The following is a 22408-nucleotide window of genomic DNA, read 5'->3' on the forward strand; positions in this document are numbered from 1 at the left end:
TTCAGGAACAGTATTTCCCATCTCAAGTACACAACAAGGCCAGCCACAGCACCAGCTTTTGCCAAGAAACCACAAGCAGACACACAAAGAAGTTTGATTCACTCAGTGAATACACAGGACCAAAAAGATTCACGGCAAAGCCTGAAGCAACTTACTACACAAGTCAGGCCACAGTCACATCTTTAATAAAAGCACTTTGAGTCGGTGACAGAAAAGATACAGCAGACATGAGAACTCTGAAAAACAACCTGGGGGTAAAAGCGTGCTGCTGGTGTTTTCCTAGGACCAGTCAAGATGCCTAAACCTAATCATCCCCTCAGTGGCTTCTCAGCCATTCAGCAAAACTAGAGGACTGATAAAGTAAGTCACCTTTGCCTCACACCCCACTTCTATTGTTGCTACAGAAGCAGCATAGAAGGGTCTTGGTTCTGATTAAAATCACTGGAATAAATTAATCCAGAGAGCATGCCAGCTCTCGTCTCATCTACAGGAGGCAGACCAAGCAGCCTGCAGAAATACTCCTCCCTAGTTTTCCCCTTTCACAAAATGTATTTCAGTTAGTGCACCTTCATGAAGAGAAGCCTGATAGTGCCAGCCTTGAAATAGAGCTCAGCTAATTCCAACAGAACGTGGCAGAAAGCATCTCTGCAGAAACAGTTCTGTGTTGCACTGATTAGTCTGTTAAACAGCTGGCCACATGTTTGACAAAAGCAGATATTTAATCTAGTAATCTCTTCTGTCCAGCTCTTACTGGGACATTAGGGGCCAATCAAAGGTGCATAGGATCCTTTTCACTGTGAATTTAGCTAAGTACCACTTCTAATTCCAAGAGCCACGGTGATTCTCTTATTAAAAAAAGACTAACAAGGCCCTGAAGCTCCATTGGTAAGGGCACAAGTTCTGCAGCACTGAGAGGATGATGGCAAAGGGCTTGTTCTCAGAAACCCAGCACACACTACAGCTTTGGAAGGTTGCATCCCTGCACTTTGGTCTTCGAGTACTGCCACCTGCTCAGTAACGGTAGTGGTCTGGCTTGAAGGGCCCATCCTTTGACAAGCCCAGGTATTTGGCCTGCTTCTCACTCAGTTTTGTCAGCTTCACACAGAGTTTGTCCAGATGAGCAGCAGCCACAGCTTCATCCAGCTGGAAAACAAAGCATTCAAACAAGATTATTAGTAGCTTCAGTTCAGGAAATCATGGCTGACAGTGAGAAATGAATACCTGAAAACCAGTAGTAGCTCCAAGGAGAACTGAACAGACTGACACAGCTCTTTTCCTGTCAACATGCACCAACTGCTTGAGTGCAGAAACATCTACCTTGAGCACAGAATCATCCCCAGATGGAAAAGTTCCAACTTAATTTGACTCCCTCAGAAGCGTGAGGCAGACAAATACATAATCAAGCCCATTTCAATCCCATTCACATCCATCCACAGGTAAAGAACAGATGTCAAACTATTCAAACATAAGCATGCCCAGTTTGGTAGGAGGGATAAGGCCCAGTCATGTTTCTGCTGTCAAAACACCTGGACATGGACATACCAGACTATCAGAATATTTAATAGAAATTCTAATACATGCAGAATCACAGAATCAACCGGGGTTGGAAGGGACCTCAAGGATCATGTAGTTCCAACCCCCCTGCCTAGCAGGGCCACCAAACATACACATTTACTAGATCAGGTTGCCCAGAGCCCTGTCCAACCTGGTCTTGAACACCTCCAATATGCAAATAAATTAATACATCTCCCTTCCGGGTATGCTTTTTCTCTGAGGTATGCAGAATACTCATTCCAGAGTCAAGAAAACCAGGAAAGAAAACCTAGCTGGAAAGACTGTGTCTAGAATGGGAAACAAGTATTTAAGCTTAGTAGATCATGCCAGAAGAAAAAGATTAAAAATCGATCACATATCTGGTTGAACTGTAGTGATATATTGAGATCTGACAGGTGTGTTTCTGGCACAACTGAGACTGGTTAGATCTATTTGAAAATGAGTTGTTGCTGAGTCACCAGTTTCTCACAGATCAGGTTCTCAAACTGCAGAAAGAAGCTGTTTCACAGTTGCTTCAGCTTACGGACTTCAAGATACAGAGAAAGGCAAACTGACGTTCTTACCTACTGCACACTTCAAATCAGTAAGTTGAGCATAGGGAAGGATAGATTTGACACCATAAACACGGGTGCAATAGTTTGCTTCAATTTCCAGGAAAACATATTGCAGAAATGCAAGCATGTTTGTAATAGTTCATTAACAAAAGGGTAGTCTTGCAAAGATAATGCAATGTAAAGTACTTGGCAGTTCTTAAATTTATGTTTAGATCTCAAAGCTGCTGTGTAGAACAAGAAGAGGTACTAGCCCAAAAATCAGGAAAGAAAGCTCTTCTCTATCCATCTTCTTTTGGATCTGACAAAAAAGCAGCTTTATTCATTGAAATTATCCATGGAGCCCAGTGAGTGAACCCGAACACATCGCTGCCATATGCTGCCTAACTACATAACTCCATTTGTAAGTAACAGATTCAGATGCTATTTCTCGCATTCAGATCCAAGTATGATTACTGGAAGAGTATGAAGCCACATTTCATTAGCAACATTGGGCTCACTCTTTTTCCTATCAACTATCAATGAAAATTTTTCTCTGAAGACGACTGTGTGCCAGAGAGCTGGTTGATCAGCTCCTGCATTGTACCGCTGCTACACTTTGCTTGATCATCAATGGGCAGTTCTGGAAGCTTAAGTTCTTCACTTCATAAATAAGCCCAAGCATACACTTCATACTTCCCAGATGAAAAGTATTTTCACATTTAGTCTCACACCTGGTTCTACTTCAAAGCAATGGGGCTTAACTCCAGTATACTTTTCAATGACTAACTCCAATTCTCATGCTTGTTCTGCAAAATTAAAACCAGGTTGGATTTATAAAGGAATTTGCAAATTATGACATGGCCCGGATTTCTCCAAGAACAAAGAATCCACAGATAAGATTAAAGGGAAACACAAGGGAATTTGTGTCATTAATATTTTGTGAAGCTATTAGGACCAGATTGTGATAAGCTCTTCTCAGGTGCAAATGGGACACAGATTGTCTCAACCACAGTGAAGATTTCTAGTTTCACTCCATCTCCAACCCTTCAGGAAGGAGCTTCCTGACTATCCTCAGACAGCAAAGGCTTTCCCAGCATCTTACTAAAGAGCTGCAAGTCAAGGGGAGAAAAAAAAGATAACAGGACATCCCTGTTACAAACAAGTCTTAGTTCTTCACACTGTCCTAGCCACACACACACAAAAAAAGCTCACTTCAGATTTGGTGTGACCAAAGCCAAGCACATACTGAAGGACAAAAGGTCTTTGCAATGACATTCAGTAGGAAAACGAACACAGGCACAAATAAAAAACTCTACTATAATGTTCAAAGTTGCTTTCCCTACAAGCTTAAGCTTTTCTGCTATTCTAACTCACCTTCTTTGGCAGGAAATGGACTCCAACAGAGTATTTGTCACTATTTGTCCACAGCTCGATCTGTGCCAGCACCTGGTTGGTGAAGGAGTTGCTCATAACGAAGCTAGGGTGACCCATGGCACAGCCCAAATTGACCAGTCTGCCTTCTGCTAGCAGTATAATATGACGACCATTCCTCAATTTATAGCGATCCACCTGGGTGGGGAAAAGAGCAGTGAAAGGTGAGGGCACAAACAGCATTTTAAGTCACAGAATCACAGGGGATGGAAGGGACCCCTCAAAAGATGATCAAAGCCAATGCCCATCTAAAGCATGTCCCTACAATAGGTTGCACAGGTCACCATCCAGAAAGGTCCTGAATATCTCCATAGAAGTCATGCAAAACTCAGTGGGCTCCCTTCCCACATCAGCAATTCAGCAATGGGTTTATGATGCAGACTTCCATTACAATCATGACACTCCTCACCATTCCCAGCCACATTTCAGTAAGGCCTGTAACTACTCTGGACCACAACAACATAGATCTTAGCATCTGCTTCATATTTCATCAATTATCCCGTTCTTCTGGCTCTTTCACATGCATACCATCTCAGGTGTCTGTGGCACGGAAAATGCTGCCTGCAGTAAGACGTAATTCATATACAATTACAACAGCTGGTTGGAGAGTGTGAATGTGCAGAAGAACTTCTTTACAGTGAGGGTGACGTAGCACTGGAACAGGCTGCCCACGGAGGTGGTGGAGTCTCCTTCTCTGGAGATATTTAAGACCCACCTGTGTGACATGGTGTATGGAGCCTGCTTTGGCAGGGGGGTTGGACTCGATGATCTCTAGAGGTCCCTTCCAACCCCTACAATTCTGTGATTCTGAGAGACAGGAGAAGCAGCACCTCTGTGTGCAACAGCCCAGAACATTTGCATCTAATACACAGGTAAGGGCCAGATTTTACTCAGTCTTCTGAAATTACCCCCCCAGTGAATCTTCCCACTTCAGTAATGCCTTGATTTACAGTCAAAGCATGAACATGAACAGTTTGTCTTCCAGGTACAGGCTGCTGTAGACATCTACCAACTCTTTGGCACTACCTTCTAGGAGTCCTGAAAACTCTTGTGGTTTGACAGCTGGTGAACTGTCAGTAACACCAGGCCTAAGTAAGAGCAAGACAAGTCTCAGATTTAAAACACAAAGGGATCCATCCACTTATCAAGCAAATCAGGTTACATGCACAGCTGAAAAGAAGTGATAAATTAAATGGCTGTCCTAGACTCTGGTGCACACTCTTTGCTCTCAGAGCGAAAGATTCAGTCTTCCATTCAAGCTGATTTCCAGGCTGTGCTGGGGCAAAAGGACAGACAAACAAGGTCTAAGAAGACAGGTGCTCAGTTACACAGGAGTCCCAGAGTTCATGAGACCGTCACTTCACATGTTCCTCAACTGTCTGGGCCAGACTGGAATCCTGCAATGCCTGTGCTAGCTTTGCTTCCCTTTTCTGCCAGCTGTAAGCCCTTCGCCCCCTGCCTTCACCCTCTAGAAAGGAATTATATTAAAGCCTAAAATGAAATGACAATCTGGACTATAAAGTATAAGAACGTTTGTTACTCCCTGGTATTTATTATTCATCTATTATGTCAAGCATGTGGAAGCAGACAAAGCCTTTGAAAAGACTGAAAAATGCCAGTACTCTATTTCTGGGGTTTGTATACTACAGATTACTGTCTTTAGCATGTATATAGACAGTAAACATCTCGAATAGAAGCTCCAAATAAAACTCTATTTTTCCTACCCAAGAGCAGTACAGCAAGGTAAAAGTTAGCAAGAATTCTCTTTCACTGAGTAACTGCAGTATATTTCTTATGGATGCTGATTCTCCAATACCACATGTACTATCAGAAGACTATGGGAGGAAGAAACAAAACAAAGAAGGAAGCAGACAAATCAGATTGCTAAAAAAAAAATAAAAATAAAACCTGAAAACTAAATCAACATGGCCAATAGTAAACAAAGTTTACTGCTACAATTAAGTCTCACTTAATTGTGACACTGCTACAATTAAGTTTCAAGGTTTGAATGTGGTTGTTTAAGACACTACATCCATATACTGACTCAACAAACCTCTGGACAGCTGCTGGATGGTGCATGGAATCTCAAACCTCTGGCCAGCTGCTGACACAACCAACTCAGTGCACATGTTCATGTGAAAAATGCAAGTTCATATCTTTGTATGGAAAGAAATGCAGAATAGTAATATTCTAAGTCAACACTGTGAAAACAAGCTATGGACAGACAAACCAGCTGATTTACAAGCTCAGCAAGCTGCTAGAGAATTAGAGTTCAAATTATCCAAGTGTTAAGTTCATCTCCATATTTATACAAATGCCTCCTCTCTCTCCCTATCTGCACTTACTTACTCTGGCCTTTCTAGTTGCTTTCCATTTCCCTCCAGACCATGCATGATATAAACATAAGTGACTTATTTGCTGAGCCATAGCTCATCATTCCTACCCTGACCTTTCCTTCCCTTCAAGAGCTGAGTTCATGCTACATATTACTCTAGTACCAGAACTGCAAGCAAATATTCGAAGCAACCTGCCAGCTTTTCAGGAATAAGCCTATTTTTCCCTTCTCCTTTAAAAGCACCAGATGAGTCAGAATGGCACATTAAGACATTTTCCTTTCCCAAGTATTAAAGATTTCTTCTGCCAGTTCATCACGTGTAAATAGGGACCACATGGTTCTGAAAATTACAAGGTTAGACACTGTTTCGCAATTACACTTTACCTCTAGCTGACATCTAGCAACCAGGCACTCAGCTCTGGTATTAATCCTCAAGATCAAGAGGCAGATGTCTTCATAGGAGGTTTTGATCACAGATTTTTGCTCTTGCTTTATATTCCCCTCCTTGCTACACCATATAGAAAAAGCTGACAAGTATTAGTAAAAATTCAAGTTGGTACTTGGTATCATAAAAGCATGTGGGACACCTCACTTGAACTGAAAAAACTCTAAGGGTTAGTGCAAGATATCACACCTTTAACAGATGGACCATCCTTTGCTTGAGATCCCCTTTTAGACTAGGGACAAGACACTAACCTAGCTGGGAGGACACTGTGATCAGGAAGTTGGATTTCCCAGGGCAAGGCTTATTTGCACATACTCCAGGTGTGCTGACCCCAAATGCAGGAAACTCAATTGCATAACTAGTCGGGGAGTGAGGAGGAAATTTTTGTTTTGGTGGATGAAAAGCTGAGCATGAGCCAGCAACGTGCACTTACAGCCTGGAAGGCCAGCTGCAGCCTGGGCTGCATCAACAGAGGGGCGGCAGCAGACAGGGAGGGGATTGTCCTCCCCTGCTTTGTCCTTCTGAGTGCATCCAGGCCTGGGGTGCCCAGCACAAGCAGGATGCAGAGCTGTTGCAGTGGGTCCATAAGAAGGTCATGAATATGATCAGAGGGCTGAAGCACCTCCACTATAAAGAAAGGCTGGGGTAGTTGGGCTTGTTTAGCTTGGAGAAGGGTCCAGGGAGACCTCAATGCAGCATTCCAGTACCTGAGGGAAGCCTATAAGCAGGAGGGGGAGTGACTTTTTACATGGTATGATAGTGATAGGACAAGAAGAATGGCTTTAAACTGAAAAAGAGGAGATTTGGTTAGATGTGAGGGAGAAATTTTTCACCCAGGGGCAGTTTAGTCACAGAACTGTAGAATCACAGAATGGCTTAGGTGGGAAGGGACCTTAAAGACTACCTAGATCCAATACCCTTCCCAAGGACTTGGTTGCCACCCACCAGATGCGCCAATTCTAGTTCCGGTGCAGATGAATTCCCACAGTGGTTGTGAAGAAATGAAGCTGCAGGATACTTCCTTGTTCCTAAGCCCAAAGTTATATCCTATCTCCAGCAGTAAGCAGTAGATAGATAAGAAAGAATACAACAAAAGCCAGAATTCCCTATAAATCCTCTCAGCTTCATCTATCTCTAGATCAAGCTGAGACAGAGGCGGTTAATTCAGGGATGGTTGTTTTTTTTCATTGTTGTTCTTTTAAAACATGTACAAACTTTAGATAATATTTTTAAACATACAAGTTTGTGCCACCTAGAGCACCCTGGATGACATCCTGTGTTAACAGGTACATTCTTTGGGTCACTACAGAACACAACAGAGAGATTTAGGACAGGAAGAAGGTAAGTCTTCAGCATTAAACCATATGGGCAACTTTGACCCTAACTCCAATCTTTTAAAAACAAAGCATTTGCTTTGAACCAGACACTTTTAATAGTTTTCATGCCTTGCACTACACCGCATCTCATTGTTCAGGCACCTAATATATTTGTGACAAGCCTGGATCCTGACAAGAAAAGGGACCGCTGCTTTCTCCAACACTAATATTCAATTTTCACATGGATTTTAAGAGCCACACACAATAGTCCTGAGCAGGTAGTTTGTATGTTACCACATTAACATCCATTTCGGCTTTTGTCAGCGTTTATGAACAGTCCCAATTTTAAAGCCTTTTAAAACCTGAGCTATCCAAAAGCAAGCAGCTAGCTACAGGCTCTTCTGGGACAGAGCTAGGGTGAAGTCAGCCTTACACTAAGGTCATGGGCAAGAGCGGTCATGAACACAGTGAGAACTTGAAAGCATAACTTCATACTTAGTTCACACCACATTTAGTGCCTCAACAATAAACATGACACTGAAAAGGCTCTCACAGCTGCTTAGCAAGAGTTTGATGTGGGTGGCCAATAAGGCACAGGAGGGTCACGAAAACTTCAAGGGCAGACAGATCTACTAAGACATACACCTAGGTATGGTTAAAGAAAAAAAGTAAAAAAACCTGTCTGAGAATCCCAACGTGAGCAGAAGTTACCTCTTCAAAAGGTAACCAGAAGTTCCATATCAAGTTAGAAAGAGCCTGGTTAGCCTCAGGTGGTGTTCTCCCTCAATGTCTGTGTTACAAACAAGTTTTAATTTCATGTTGTTTTTCTATTTAAAAACACAGCTAAAAAGTTGGAGTTTTTTTAGATCCCTACTTTTCTGTGTGATTACTGCCATAGTTTGAAGTAAATACATGGTGGGAATGCAAGCTGAGCAAGAATAAAACATCCTGCCTTCTCTGCCCACACACAGACTTCTGGTCTCCACAGGTTTCTAAAATGAAGCCACTGAGTCTGGAAGAGAAGCCTGAATTTGGCAAAGCTCCACAAAAGGCTTCCCCGAGGCTTTAATTTCAGAACAAAAAAACTTTGAAAACAAAGGTGTGTGAATTTTTCAAACCTTGACAGAACCCCCAGAAGACATTCCCTTGGGATTCATTTTAATATTAGCACTCTGCATTAGGCCTAAGACTGTTCTGGTGCAGGGCAGCTACACAAGCAAGCAACTTCCTTTGAGGAAATTGAGATCCACCACCAGAGAACCCACAGGCTCCGTTCCTAAGAAGTTTTATATGGTCTCTAATGGTCTGTCCTGTGTTCATCATCCAGCTTGTTTTTTAAGCTGAGTTATGGCATTACTTTCAGATGGTGGCTATTTTCATACCTCGCCCATTCCTCAAACATCAAGGTTGACCTCCTGTAAGGAGACAAATTTGATGCAATCAGCTATGAGACCATCACTAAGGAACAGGTTCCTGTTTTTCCAGAAGGAAAGAATGCACAGATGTATCCACACTAGGCATCTCTTGTTAGAGACCATGCTGTAAGTCCTGGGCACTTGTTGGAACCAGTTCTTTAATAACAGTGCAAGAATATTACATGCAGCTTGTTCCAGACTAACAGGCAACAGCAGAGCAGAATTCACATTAAGATGAACCCAGAACAAGCCTGGCTTCCATAAAAAAACAACTAATAATATGAAATCCAGACTGTAAGGAATAGCAGCATCTGAAAAGAAACGCTTCCCATTCTGGCATCAGACACTGACTTCATTCTATCAGGATGCCTTCTACATGGGCTGTCTCACCTGAGGTTTAACATTCACCACCTCTACCGCATTTTGATTCAGCCACTTTGCATCAACTTCCACATCAAAATGACCAATATTGCAAACTATGGAATCATCCTTCATCTGCTCGAAGTGCCTGAGGGAAGAAAAAAAAAAAGTGCATCAGAAGATAATGCACAAAAGAAACATTCTTTTTCCAAATCCAGGAGGTGCTTTGGTCCATAGCTCTGCTCAAGGAGAAATGAAGAGCTCCTGGATCACTGACTGCAACTGATTTTTACAGACATGATGTACTGGTTTAGTAACATTCTAGATATGTAAAACCTATTGGAAAAAGCTTCAAGCTCCTAGAAAAGGACTCTTCCCAAGGATGGAAGAGGTTATTGAAGACAAATTGTTGTCCCAGTAAAGAAAGTTAAATTAACTTTTCAGTTGGTCACTACTAAAATATCAGCAGTTATTCTATTCCTTCCTACATGGAAATAATCTCTTTCTCCATTACTTTTAAGTTCCCAGCAGTTTCACATCTCTGGAGACTAATGGCTTCATCTCCTCCCCTTAATCTGACCTCATACTACAACATACACAATCCTAATGGCAAACATAGGAATGAGCTTCTGTAGAGCAGAGGGACTATAAACTGAGATCTAAGAAATGATAATAAAAAACCTGCCTGGTAGTTTATTAAGAACAGATTAGTTTCAAGATTGTTGTGTGTATTCACAGATGGAATCACTCTCAGTCTTTACCTACCTCCCCTACCATTCACATTTATCAAACAGAATTACAGAATTAACAACTAACAACAGAATTCAGGCCCACCTGCCCTCCCATTTTCTTGAAGTCTCTCTGTCCATCTATGCTTTTTGCATTATGCATTGAATAACTGCAATGTGGCAACAATCAACAGAGCTGAAAAAGTTGAAAAAGTCCCAATTTCTCATTAAATTAATGCTATCCCTCACCACGTTGCTGACAAGTTATGACTATATAAAAATCTAACTGTAGCAGTGTGTTGTCACTGAAGCAAATCATACCTGCCCTGAATAATGTCAGTGCAGCCAGTGGTTGTAACAAAGATATTGCCTTCCTTGCAAGCCTCCTCCATTGTAGTAACTTCATAACCTGAAAATGAGAGGAAAAAAAAATTATCTCCCTACCCAATCACCAGATGTTGTTCCAAAACAGGCTGCAATACTGAGTAAAAGCATAAAGAAAAAAATATGAGTAATAGAAGGCTGTGCCAATGCTTAATAATGCTTAATCTATGAAGAACACATGTTAAGCAGATATACTTTCCTTACGCTAAATACCAAAGCAGAACAAAAATATCTGTATCCCTCGCCTACTTCCATCCAGTGTGAGGATCTACGCATCCAACACCCTGCAATTAAAGGTGTAGAGTCTGCCACAGCTCTTAGATTGGATTCAGGGCTTGTTTGCCAAAGAAAATGCATCCACAATACCTTCAGGTTCTAATCACATATGAATAGAAATGAGATAAACTGGTACTATTTAGAGCTAAATGAAGCAGATACAGAAGAGCTGGAGTACAGCTTCGAGCATGCTGCAAGCACAGCTTCACACTGTTAAGACAGAGTGGCATTAATCTACAAAAGCACCTAATGAACACAAGGTCTGCTGTTTTATTGTGGAAATGTTCAAGTAAGTCTTAACCTAGGTAGAAGGTAGAGTTGCCCAACTTGAAGATAATTAGACCAACTATAACCAGACTTACAGTATTATGAAATAGTGGGCTTTACCCACTGGAGTCTTTTTTTCTGCAACTCCAAACATATTCTCAAAGTCTACAACAATAAAAGCTGTAAGAAAAGAGTTCATTGTGTGCTGCTCAGTTAAAAATAGGGAGTGTCACCCCTACAACACAGAGGCTGAAACCCACCAAAACTTTCTAGACTATCATTGCTCTACATCAACACAGAAAGACCCCTCTCAGACACTGTAATTTCTATACCTTCAGTTCTCACCTTCCATAGCTGCCTGCAGTGCATTGATGGGATCAATTTCAGTGATGATGACTCTTGCTCCAAAGCCCCGCAGGGCCTGAGCGCAGCCTTTGCCCACATCACCATAACCTGCCACCACTGCTACTTTTCCAGCAATCATGACATCCGTAGCACGCTTGATACCATCAATGAGGGACTCTCGGCAGCCATAAAGGTTATCAAACTTGCTCTGAAGAAGAAACAGGAGCCATTTCAGAACAGAATAAAATTCACTCAAGCAAAATGAGAAACAAAATGGATTTACGTGTGCACACATAATCAGGAGGCAGACAGTCAGCTAAACATTAACTTCAGAGAGGGATGAGAAGATGAGAATTTGGCTCTATGCTTCTCATTTATCCTTTTTCAATCTATATAGTTGTGTCACATACAGGTTTCAGCATGTCCTTGTTGAGAAACATTTCATAAATGAAATAAATGGAATGTCTTTTCTCCTACCAATACCATAGGAAGTTGGCAAAGAGTCAAAATATCAAACTGAAGGAGCAAAAATCTGTCATTCGGTTGCATGTCTTCCTGGAGGTCTATAACCATAGTTCATTCAAATCTTTTATTGCACAAATCCTCAACAGTGCTTGAAAATAAGCACTTGTTTGGCACTAGAATAAAGGTAGCTCAATTCAAAACCATTTCAGAGATGTTTTTGGAAACATCTGAATTTCCAGATTTGCTAAACAGTACTAGTAGTTATTACGCAGGAGGCAAAGATTTAAGTGGGAAGGATGCAGAGGAACTTCCAAAATCAACTGGTTTCCAGCCCATTAGCTATGAAATAAAGATGCCAGACGCATCTTGTGAGCAGAAAGAAGATGATCTTCAAACAACAAGCTGCAGAGGAAGCAGACCAAACCACTGAGAAATGCCATTCCCAAAGGATAATATAGACTGAGATTAGTCTAAGAGTATTAAACAGCCAAAGAGTACTGAAACAGTTGTGCCTTACAGTGCTACTTCTCATAGGGCTCTACAAGCAGGAATCATTATCACAATGTTTCACTATGACAACTGTTTGGAACTGAACACAGTGACTCAATATATATTTAGTTACTAGCTTTAATAACACCTGGATACATTAGCTTCATGCACACATGAAAATCACTCTATAATATTCATCTGCATTCAAAATTGTCACTCACTCAACACCATTCCTTACTCTTTCCTCATTTCATCAGGACTTGTCATGGGAAGAAGGAATACAGCTAGACAAGGGATGTAAACACATTCTGCTCTATCCTTAGCAACGGTTGCTTGCAGAAAATCCTTTACCTGCCACAAGCTCATGCGGGTCATTCACTCTCTTTACCACCTGTTACCTGCCTGTGCAGCGATGACCGAGATGTCTTCATATTATTAAAATGCAAAAGAAACAGCACACATGCTTGCACATGCACATTCAGCCTTGAACATTCTAAAAATGGGATATTTGCAACAACACATCGCACCACAGACATCATGGAATCACTTCATGGATATGCTGAAGATCTGTTCAGTTCCACATCTAGAGCACCTCGGCAAGAGAAAGAATACTCGCAGGAGAATAACAACAACCCAGCACCAAACCAACATAGCATAAGTGCTTTAACTGCAGTACCTTGGTGACAGAGTCATTAACATTGATAGCTGGCACCTTCAGAGTCCCGTTGGCTTTCATCTTGTACAGGTTGTGAACTCCAGTGGTTGTCTCTTCTGAAATACCTCTAATTCCTGTGAGCAGAGTACAATGATTTATCTTTGGTTGGATTAATGCCACTGCAAACCAACACATCCAAGTGCCAGTAGTGTCTTCCAGAGGTTTAAGTTACAACCATCTTTGCAGGAAGCAGGGTTGAGATCAGAACCCTCATTTGGATCTTCAAATGGCACTCTGAAGCTTCAAAACAAGTTTTCCCCCACACGGCTATCAAATATAAATGACAAAGAACTGCCTAAAAACACAACAACCAGATGAGGGAAGAAGAGCTTAATATGACAATAACCATCACAAAGTAACCCCACTTCAAATAGCACCCAAAAGCCAAACTTGTAAACCTGTTTACCCTTTATACCATATACACAGTATGAATTCCAGATATTTCCTCCCCCTACCATCTCAGTCATACCTCACTGTGTGTACACTGTCTAATTGCTATATTGTAATCATTCAGGTGAGCAGCAGCAGCCCAGAGGAGGGCACGGCATCAACAACTCAAAGCTTATGCAGGCTTTCAGCTCCGAGGCTTGAAGTGTTCAGGTCTGGCCAAGCACAGCAGCACAGCAGAGGGCTCTGGAAGCGTCAGGAGGTTTCTGAATTCAGCTGGATTCAGTCAGAAAGCTAAAAGACTCTTCAAGCCATCTTCAAAGTTCACGGCTTCCACCCTCAGGAACAGAGCGGCACATCTGGACCACACGGCCCGGCCCGATGCGGAGCGATGGCGCCCCCTTGCGGCGGATCGCGGACACGCATCTGTTGCGTGGTGAAATCCAGCGCCTTTCCCCAAAGCATTTTTGCAGTGCAATTGCATGAGCAACTCCCGAAAGTGACTCGAGAATAGAGAAGGGCCTAAAGCATGGGAGAAAAAGTCGAAGCAATACGAAGAAGTCTAGTTGAACATTCAGACCTGCTTTCCACTCCTATTTCCTATCAATGAGCAAGTCTGCACTAATGGATCACCAACACAGCCCTCCCAGCCCTCAAGGCTTCAGCAGAGATGCCAGAGATGATCTTTGCATGAGCTCAGGTGACGTCCTCTCTGTTCGGTTCTGAAGTCTTTCCCTTCCTACCTTTATTTATGATGGTCTTAAGGGCATTTAGCTTAACACGGCAGTAGTACAAAGGCCATTCTGCCCTCTAACAGCAGCCGTGCTGAGGGGTGAGGGGAAACTTGCTGAGCATGCAGCAGTTTAACACAGCTCCTACTTCAAAGTAGACTTGAATGAACTAGCTTAAATTGTTTGCTGCACACTAGGACTGAACAAACTTCCATATAGATTAGATATGGCTGCAGCATGGAAGACAGAACCCTCTGAAATGAGGTCAGGAAACTTGCCCAGCCTTCCAATACCAAATAGCACACACTGCTGCTCACTGCCGTGCACAGCTCAGCTCCATGCACTAACATTCTGCTCACTTCTCAGCTTTCCCCATGTCTCTGGGGTAGAACAGCGTGCTGCAACATCTCCTGCACTCTTAATTCAGCCCTTCTGATTGGGCTGGATTGCTGCAAGGAAGCTTCTCAACTCCAGTCAGGGCAGATAGCACACATTTTGGTAAGGGAAATGTCAACAGGTATGACATCCCATCTAGGTCCTTTAAAAACCCAGGTGAAGGGCCACTCCTGTGAACCTGGATGGCAGACCGGAGATGGATGCCAATACAAGAGACAGCCACTGTCCTGTTGAAACATATTATACTAGTTCCTTGCACAACAGGAGTGCAAGACAAGTGAGAGAACTCTAAAGAGCAGTTAATAAGAAGGCTGCAGATGTGAAAAGTTCAGCACAAGTACCCTCAAGAATAGACACTAACAGACACAACAGACACAAACTGGGGTGTCAGCTGCATGTGCTTCACAGGGGAACAACCCTGTTAAACAGAACACAAGTATGGAAATATGCATTTTTGGGCCTGTCACAATGTTCCAGGGAAACACGATTAGCTGTGTCTTCCTTGCCACTAAAAGGTAGGAAAGCAACAAGTCATCAGCTTCACAATGAGGCAACCCAGAAGAAAGCAGAAGTGAACTCTGACAAGCAAACACCAATTTCCATTGCATTACAGTTCAGCGCTGGAGAACTAAGGACATGAGGATGATGGTCAACAAGAAAGCAAAGCTTGTCACACAGTTGCAGTTTTCTCTTTTCCTTGCTTTCCTACCCATACAAGCACACAGATGGGCAGGAGGGCCCAGCCTCATCCCTTCAGACAGCCCTGTGTCCTGACTGATTTTAACGTGTTAAGGAAGAGTAGCTCAGGAAAGCCGATCCAGCAGGTTTCTACAGCAACCCCACCTGTAAGGGCCAAGAATGAAAAGCAGAACACCCAACAGTAATCAATTTAGTTTCCCCTCCATACGCCTACCCAATTATCTCCAAATCCTAGATCAAACATGTCCTTCAGCAACAATACGCCTCTGTGGTTTGCAGCAGCACATATGACAGTGTCTGGCAGAGCAAAGAAGCTGCCACAGTTGCCCAGCACAAAGGCAGCCTCCTACTGCACATCGTGCCAAATTCCCCTTAGATAAGTCTTTTTACAAATAACATGTGCATGCTGCACCATGCTGTTTTACTAGCTTATACTAAAGGTAATAAATCAACAAAGCAAGAGTCACAACCCTGACTCTATCAGCATCTTTACTGATAAATGCAACAAGTTAATACCTAGCAACTCAGGTACTGTGAAAAACCTTTCCAAGAAAAACTACAGGTTATCAGGAGCTGATTGAAAGGTGCATTCAGAGGACAGGGAACGAAAAAGCACCAACATTAAAAGATATTAATTGCAAGCAGACATTAAGCAATTCTAAAACCCAGGCCACTTCCAGAAAGCTCTTGGCCAGACAGCAGCCTTACTCGTCACTCAGGTAATGGATACTGTGAATGAAGGCCAGGAGGGACAGTCAGTGTAGTATAAATACTACAAAGCAGAGATGGAAACAACTGTTCCTGCAGGAAAGAGATTCTGCTCTTGCACTGTAAGCAGTTTTCACAGACACATCCCATTACCTGCTTGCACATGCCTTTCCAACCTTCCCACACCCCTTTTACCAAAGCAGGGAATTCCCACAGAGAAAGTGCCAAACTGGCCCCCCAGGTAGAACTGTACCTGACAATAACTGCAAATTACCTTTCAAGAGCTGTGGGTACTTGGTATGAACAAGGTTGGTAAGATCTCCACCATCATCCAAAATCATGTTGAGGGGCTGCCCGTCCTTGAAGTACAGGGTCTGCTCAATGCACCACAAATACTCCTCGTCTGTTTCTCCTTTCCAGGCAAATACTACACAGGAACAAATACACACAATTAGTTCCTTACTGAGTAAATAGCAAAGCAGCAAAATGAAGATCTCATTGGCAGCACTCAGTAGCAGAGATGACAGAAAGATGATTATCTGTGCCTGCAAGCCAGAAGAGACATTTTCACTGGAACAAAGATCAAGATCTCAAAACGAGCAGCAGTTAAAATGTTTTGCCTTCTGTTCCAGGCCATGAACTTGATCAAAACTGAGACTTCATTACCCTTCTCTCTATTCCACATTAAGAAAGAAAAATCAAAGCAAATTAAAGCAGACTCGCATCCACAACGCCCCACTTACTCCCTTATTTCACCATGGTACCAGGAATTACAAATAGCTGCAGGATATGTTGACACAAACAAATGAAAACACAACTACAGCATTTCTAGAACAGTTGGAAAAACGCACCAGACTTTGGTATCAACAAAGTACCAGACCAGAAACTCTGCAGCAACTTTAAATTCTAGTTTCTAGCACAGTACTAAAATCCATGCTGCTGTGCTTCCTCTGCTCTTCTAAGGGCATATATCTAGATTGGCACATCTACTACCAACAGCATGCTTCAGCAACTAACATGTATCTATCAGTATCTTTGCCGTTCCAGACATTTATATCTGCTTCATGCTACACTCAAGCCCTGCTGATGCTCAGCTACTCTAATGTACTGAACACACAAGTTACGTACAGTAACACTGCACACCTGATAAACTGGCATTTCTACTGTTTAGACAGATTAAAGCCACAGAGCCAGCCCTACAGCTGCCCCTTCTGCAGAAGCATGCATCAGTGTCCCTCAGGGTCTACAACGGATTAGCATTCCTCCCACGTTTCTAGATTAATTGTGAAGTGTAATATTAACAAAAAGAGCAAGTTCCACCAAGCAAGGATAACAAGGGTGGGAGCCAAAAGGCCAGATAGATGCCACACCCACAGACTGCTCCTAGGTTGAGTTTTGAGTGTCAGAAGCAGTGAAGGATGCAATACCCCAACATCTAGATCTAGGAAGTTGCTGCTGGTTCTTTGACATTGCACGCTAGAGGCAAGCAGGTGATGCCCACAACCAGTTATAACACAGGATCTAGGGAAGGAATTGCTTTCTTCTTTTACTTTAAGATGGATCACAGCTGGGGAAAGACTTGTTGCAGCAGCTAATTATAACAGTAGCAAAGGACACCCCCAGAGGAAAGAACCAGGCTGCTGGAAAACAGATTTTGCCTCTGCTAACACCCAGGCTCCCTTCCCCAAACCCTATTAGCACCAAGCTTGCTGGAAAGCACCAAACACCTGTCTGTACACATGTACACACCTACACACCAAACTCTAATTACCCAGCCCATTTAATCATTATAGTAAACAGGCTTAAAGTTGATAACATACAACCCAGCTCTTCCATAGTCTAACATTGTCAGGCATGCTAGACTGCCTGATGCAATGCAGCTTGAATCAAACATCCTGTTTTGTAACTAACATTGGCTTTCAGAGACTACTTCTATCCTGAAGCTTATTCAGAAAAGCCTGATTTGTACAGTTTGATTTAGCTAGAACAGCCTCTATGCCCCAATTCAAAACCCAATTAGAACATGAAAAACTTACCAGGGATGCCAGCTTTTGCAATAGCAGCTGCAGCATGGTCCTGAGTGGAGAAAATGTTGCAGCTTGACCATTGTACCTGGAAAACAACTCAAGTTTTATTTGCTGAACAAAGTTCTGAGATATCAGGAAAACTATTTAGACACAAAAGGGAACAAGAGCAGAAAAGTATACTAGTGCAAATTCCTGCCTTCCTAAATAGCTCCGTAAAAGTTAATAGGGAAACTATTTGACTAGGACAGGGAGAATAATGCCACTTTGAAGGATAGCAGAGCCTCAGCTGTCCCACGTATTCAGCCATCTCTTTACTCATGAAAGCTTTTGCCAGACAGCCAGAGTATGTTCAGCTACAGACCTTCAGGGAAAGCACAGTGTGCTGGGTTCAGAACATCTGCATCACTAAAGCTCAGATTTTCTGAACAGCCACATAAGAAGTGTCCAGTAAAGGATACTGCCATGTAACAGCACACCAACTGGCACTCAGGAAAGTCAGAAATGCAGCTGAAATGCTGCATGCTATCAACAAGCATTTTCTTGAGATTATGCTCACACAGTTCCCACTCTGTTCTCCAGTCATGGAAGCTTTTCCAGCTGAGCTAAGCACTTCCCACACATTTCATGACTAGGTTCGGGCACCTAAAAAAGCAATAGCACATCACTGAGCTACATTAATAGGGACATGCACACCCACTGCAGCTCCACAGTAGTGGCTTCCAGGTCCACTCTGTGACCAGGAGCCACACACTGGAGCTCTTACTCTGCTCCTTACAAAGCTGACCAGCAGGTGGGTATCTGCATGCTGATTTGCAGCAGACCTCAAGGAGCTGACCAGAAAGGCCACAAATATTCTAGGGAGCAAGCTGGCTGGGCTGGTTAGCAGGGCTTTAAATTAGATATGACTAGGGCAGGGGCTGTACTGGGTGAGAGAGAAGAGCATGGGAATGCTGTCACCTTGGGAGGCAGCAGGGGAAAACCCCAAACTTGCCCAGGAGGTATTAGGGAGGGCTCCTCCAAGAAGCCTACGAGGCCAATAGCCAAGCTGAAGCGCCTCTATACCAATGCACACAGCATAGGAAATAAACAAGATGAGTTAGAAACCACAGTGCAATTGGGGAAGTATGACCGATTGCTATCATGGAAGCACAGTAGAAGGAATCCCACGATTTCTAGTGAACTATGTCCTCACTGCTATAGTATAGCTCGGGTTGGAAGGGATCTCAAAGATGATCTAGTTCCAAACCCTCCAGTCCATGCCCCCAGAGAGACTGGTGAATATACACAGAATACAGTTTCATTGCAGCCACTTTCCTATCTCCCAAAGCACCCAGACTGTGGTAGAACAGATGGACCAGAGATCAAACTCAAAGCAGTCTGAACGTGCAGGAATCAGGACAAGAAAGGAGTTCACAATCAAGCACCAAGGTAATATGACAGCACACATCTTCAAGGCACAGCCCTAGCTTATGCTTAGAGGAACCAAATCACTGCAGGTACCTCCCCTGACTGACCTGGATGAATCCCATCATACTGAATCTGGGCTGCACTATGACTAAAAGAGTTTAGCTATATTTAAGACAGCACACAGCTCCTGCCTAAACCAGCCACACTGGGATACAGCAAACAACATTTTTTGTTTTTAAGAAATGCTTTATCTGTTGGAGAGAGCTTCCCCTTTTCCTCTGCCTCTGGGCAAGCATAACAGTGCTCAATACTTTTAATCCTTCCCAAGCACATACTCCCAGGAACAGATCCCACACAGCACTATCTCTGGGCAGCCAGGGTACATGCAGCTAAACTTCAGGACAAAAGAATTTCAGATCACAAATCATGCTTAACATAATCCACCACTGAGCTCCCCGCTCAGCACACAAGCTATTTGGATTGTGCTGAGATGTCCTGTGCAGTGATCACTCAGCCATGATGTTTGGACTCCATTCTGCAAGCTAGGCACATGGCATGATGCACTAAAGGGCTTACAGGTATCCGAGTCTTTAAGATGGACTGGGTTAACTGGTTCACAATCACACAGTGAGCCTGAAGTCAGTAGAGTCTCCATCTGCCACTGTTGAACCACACTGCTTCTGCAGCGTTTTCTGCATGGCTGAAGGGCTAGCAGGAGCTCTCAGACAATCTCATAAGTTTTTGCTGAATCCAAAGGCACAGTGCAGTTCTTAATACAAGTTAATCCATGCTGCAGGCAGTCACTAGAGCCTCAGTATTACCAGCAAGAACACTGCATGCCCAAGCACAGTACAACACAAGGGAGCAGCTCCTAGCATCACTGCTCAGGAAGCTGCAAAAGCAGTCAACAGAGCTGCTGAAGCCAGCAACCCAGTCCAGAACTGGCACTTTTGAAGCTATTGCTTGTCCAGAGAAAGGACGCATACCACAGCCTAGGGGGTGTGCATTACAGCTGACAAGGTTCTTTGCTTAAGGGAGGAAGATATAATCCATCCACCCAGAACAGAGCCTCTTCTAAAAAAGCAGACAAATTTGCCAGGATCCCCTGTGACAGTTATATAAACTGAAGCAGTGCCCCAGGCAGGGCATTACCTAAGAGCATGCTGAAGGAGAAACTCAAGAGACACTTTACCTCAGCTCCCAGCTTTATGAGGGTCTCTATGAGAACAGCTGTCTGCACAGTCATATGGAGGCAACCGGCGATCCGTGCTCCTTTCAGTGGCTTTGAGGCACCATACATCTCCCGCATCTTCATCAGCCCTGGCATCTCATTTTCTGCAATCTCAATGGCCTTGCGACCCCAGTCAGCAAGGCTGATGTCAGCTGCAAGAGAAGGAGGACAGGTGTCAGAGTTTAAATAGCTGAGACCTTGGTATTCCTTCTCACACTTGTGGATAAGCATCAGCTGCAACAGCTGAACTGAACACCAAGCAACAGCTGGGAGGCAAAGCAGGGGAAAAATGGGCCCCATCCCTCTTACCCCCTTGCTTTTGCACTGTGGTGCACAGGCTTTTGAACAAGCTCAGACCAAACAACCCCAAAACAAAACTCCTGTATGGGCACATTAACCTGTTGCTTAGTAGTCTTGCAGCCCATTCATTAAGTTCCAAGTTCCAACCTATTTCTGCAGATACTGCCCAAGGCTCTCACAGTTCCAGTTTCCCTCTACAGCAGAAAGACTAACATGCTTGAAGGGGATGCCTGCACAGCCACAGCTTCTGCAAGTGGGAACACACATGGCACGCTCCCTGCAGGGGCTCTGGGCACTGAGCCCAGCCCTGTCCCCAGTGAGGACTCAGCTGTACTGCTCCCACAGTGTCTCCACAAAGACAGCTTCTGAAGCACCCTTAGTCACAACCTGCTTCACCTCTCCAAGAAGAATCTTCCATTAAAAAGTTCACCAAAAACTGGAGATTTCCAACAGTATACAAAGAGAATGTTACACCTGCAGCAGGTCTGACTCCAGTGCAGAAGAACTTCTTTCCAGTGAGGGTGACGTAGCACTGGAACAGGCTGCCCAGGGAGGTGGTGGAATCTCCTTCTCTGGAGATATTTAAGACCCACCTGGACGCCTACCTGTGCGACGTGGTGTAGGGAGCCTGCTTTGGCAGGGGGGTTGGACTCGATGATCTCTAGAGGTCCCTTCCAACCCCTGCAATTCTGTGATTCTGTGTGATTCTGAACAGCCAGCACCCAGACACGCTGCTCTGCAGCACCAGCCAGTGCCAATGCCCCAGCACCTGGTGAGCTCTTCCAGAAGCCTCAGGACAGAACCATTTCACTAAGAACATCCTCAGATAGCTTTCTTTCAGCTACCAAGTGAACACAGTGACTCAAAGCACCTGTTTTCATGCTGACAGGCTAATTGCATTTTACTCCACAGTGCTGCCCATTAAGCCCGCCTGCCTGGGCTGAAAAGGCCCGGACAGAGGAGCAACAATGACAAGGGGGAAGCGAGGGAGGGGATGCTCTTGAATCTCACCCTTCTTAAAGCTGTGCAGACTTCGCAGAGCGTACTTAAAGATATCGCATTGTATTTTAGGTTCACAGCCCCTTGCTCAGCGATGCTGCCTGGCTCAGTCCCGGCGGTGCTCGGGCAGAGGCTCCCGCAGCTCGGAGGTGACTCCACGCTCACATCCCAGCTCCGATCCGCAGCCCCCCTCCCAGCCGCCCACGTCCATCGGACCCCCACCGTGCGCCCACAGCCCCGCACGGCCGCCTCGGCCCGGCCTCACCACAGCTCCCCGCCGCAGCGGCCCGGCTCCGCCGCCCCACGCCCGCACAGCTCGCCACGGAGCGACGGGAGCCCCGCAGGGCCGGGCAGCACGAACTCACCCACTTTGTAAGGCAGCCTGTCCGACATGCCGGCGGCACCACGAGCGGGAAGAGAAGGCGGTAGCGGCCGCGGGCGAGCTTTAAGCGGAGGCGGAGCCAC

At 44.1% G+C, this 22408-nt stretch overlaps 1 protein-coding gene across 2 annotated transcripts; it reads right to left on the reverse strand.

The window, feature by feature from the left end:
• Window positions 1-163: 163 nt before the first annotated feature.
• LOC107322858 (adenosylhomocysteinase A) lies at window positions 164-22362 on the reverse strand. 2 transcript variants are annotated; one of them, XM_015881383.3, is made up of 10 exons: window positions 22309-22362; window positions 20606-20796; window positions 18016-18091; window positions 16254-16406; window positions 13020-13132; window positions 11390-11597; window positions 10439-10526; window positions 9420-9537; window positions 3462-3656; window positions 164-1143 (listed from the first exon to the last, which is right to left on the reverse strand). In XM_015881383.3, the coding sequence occupies exons 1-10, from the start codon at window positions 22334-22336 to the stop codon at window positions 1012-1014; spliced, it is 1302 nt and encodes a 433-aa protein (XP_015736869.1). In that variant the 5' UTR covers window positions 22337-22362; the 3' UTR covers window positions 164-1011. The 2 variants fall into 2 exon arrangements, with proteins under 2 accessions (XP_015736869.1, XP_085376073.1); XM_085519947.1 differs by lacking the exon at window positions 22309-22362 and adding an exon at window positions 21956-22210.
• Window positions 22363-22408: the final 46 nt, after the last annotated feature.

The sequence above is a fragment of the Coturnix japonica genome, chromosome 19 (assembly GCF_054131305.1).
Source record: "Coturnix japonica strain WE chromosome 19, WE-NBRP24, whole genome shotgun sequence".
NCBI lineage: Eukaryota > Metazoa > Chordata > Aves > Galliformes > Phasianidae > Coturnix > Coturnix japonica.

Excerpts from the sequence above, each read along its gene's own strand:
- LOC107322858 (XM_015881383.3), bottom strand. The coding sequence starts at position 22,336 with ATGTCGGACAGGCTGCCTTACAAAGTGG. Across the intron at positions 18,092-20,605 it reads TCATAAAGCTGGGAGCTGAG|GTACAATGGTCAAGCTGCAA; the intron begins GTAAAGTGTCTC and ends GTTGTTTTCCAG. Across the intron at positions 1,144-3,461 it reads TCCATTTCCTGCCAAAGAAG|CTGGATGAAGCTGTGGCTGC; the intron begins GTGAGTTAGAAT and ends TTTGTTTTCCAG.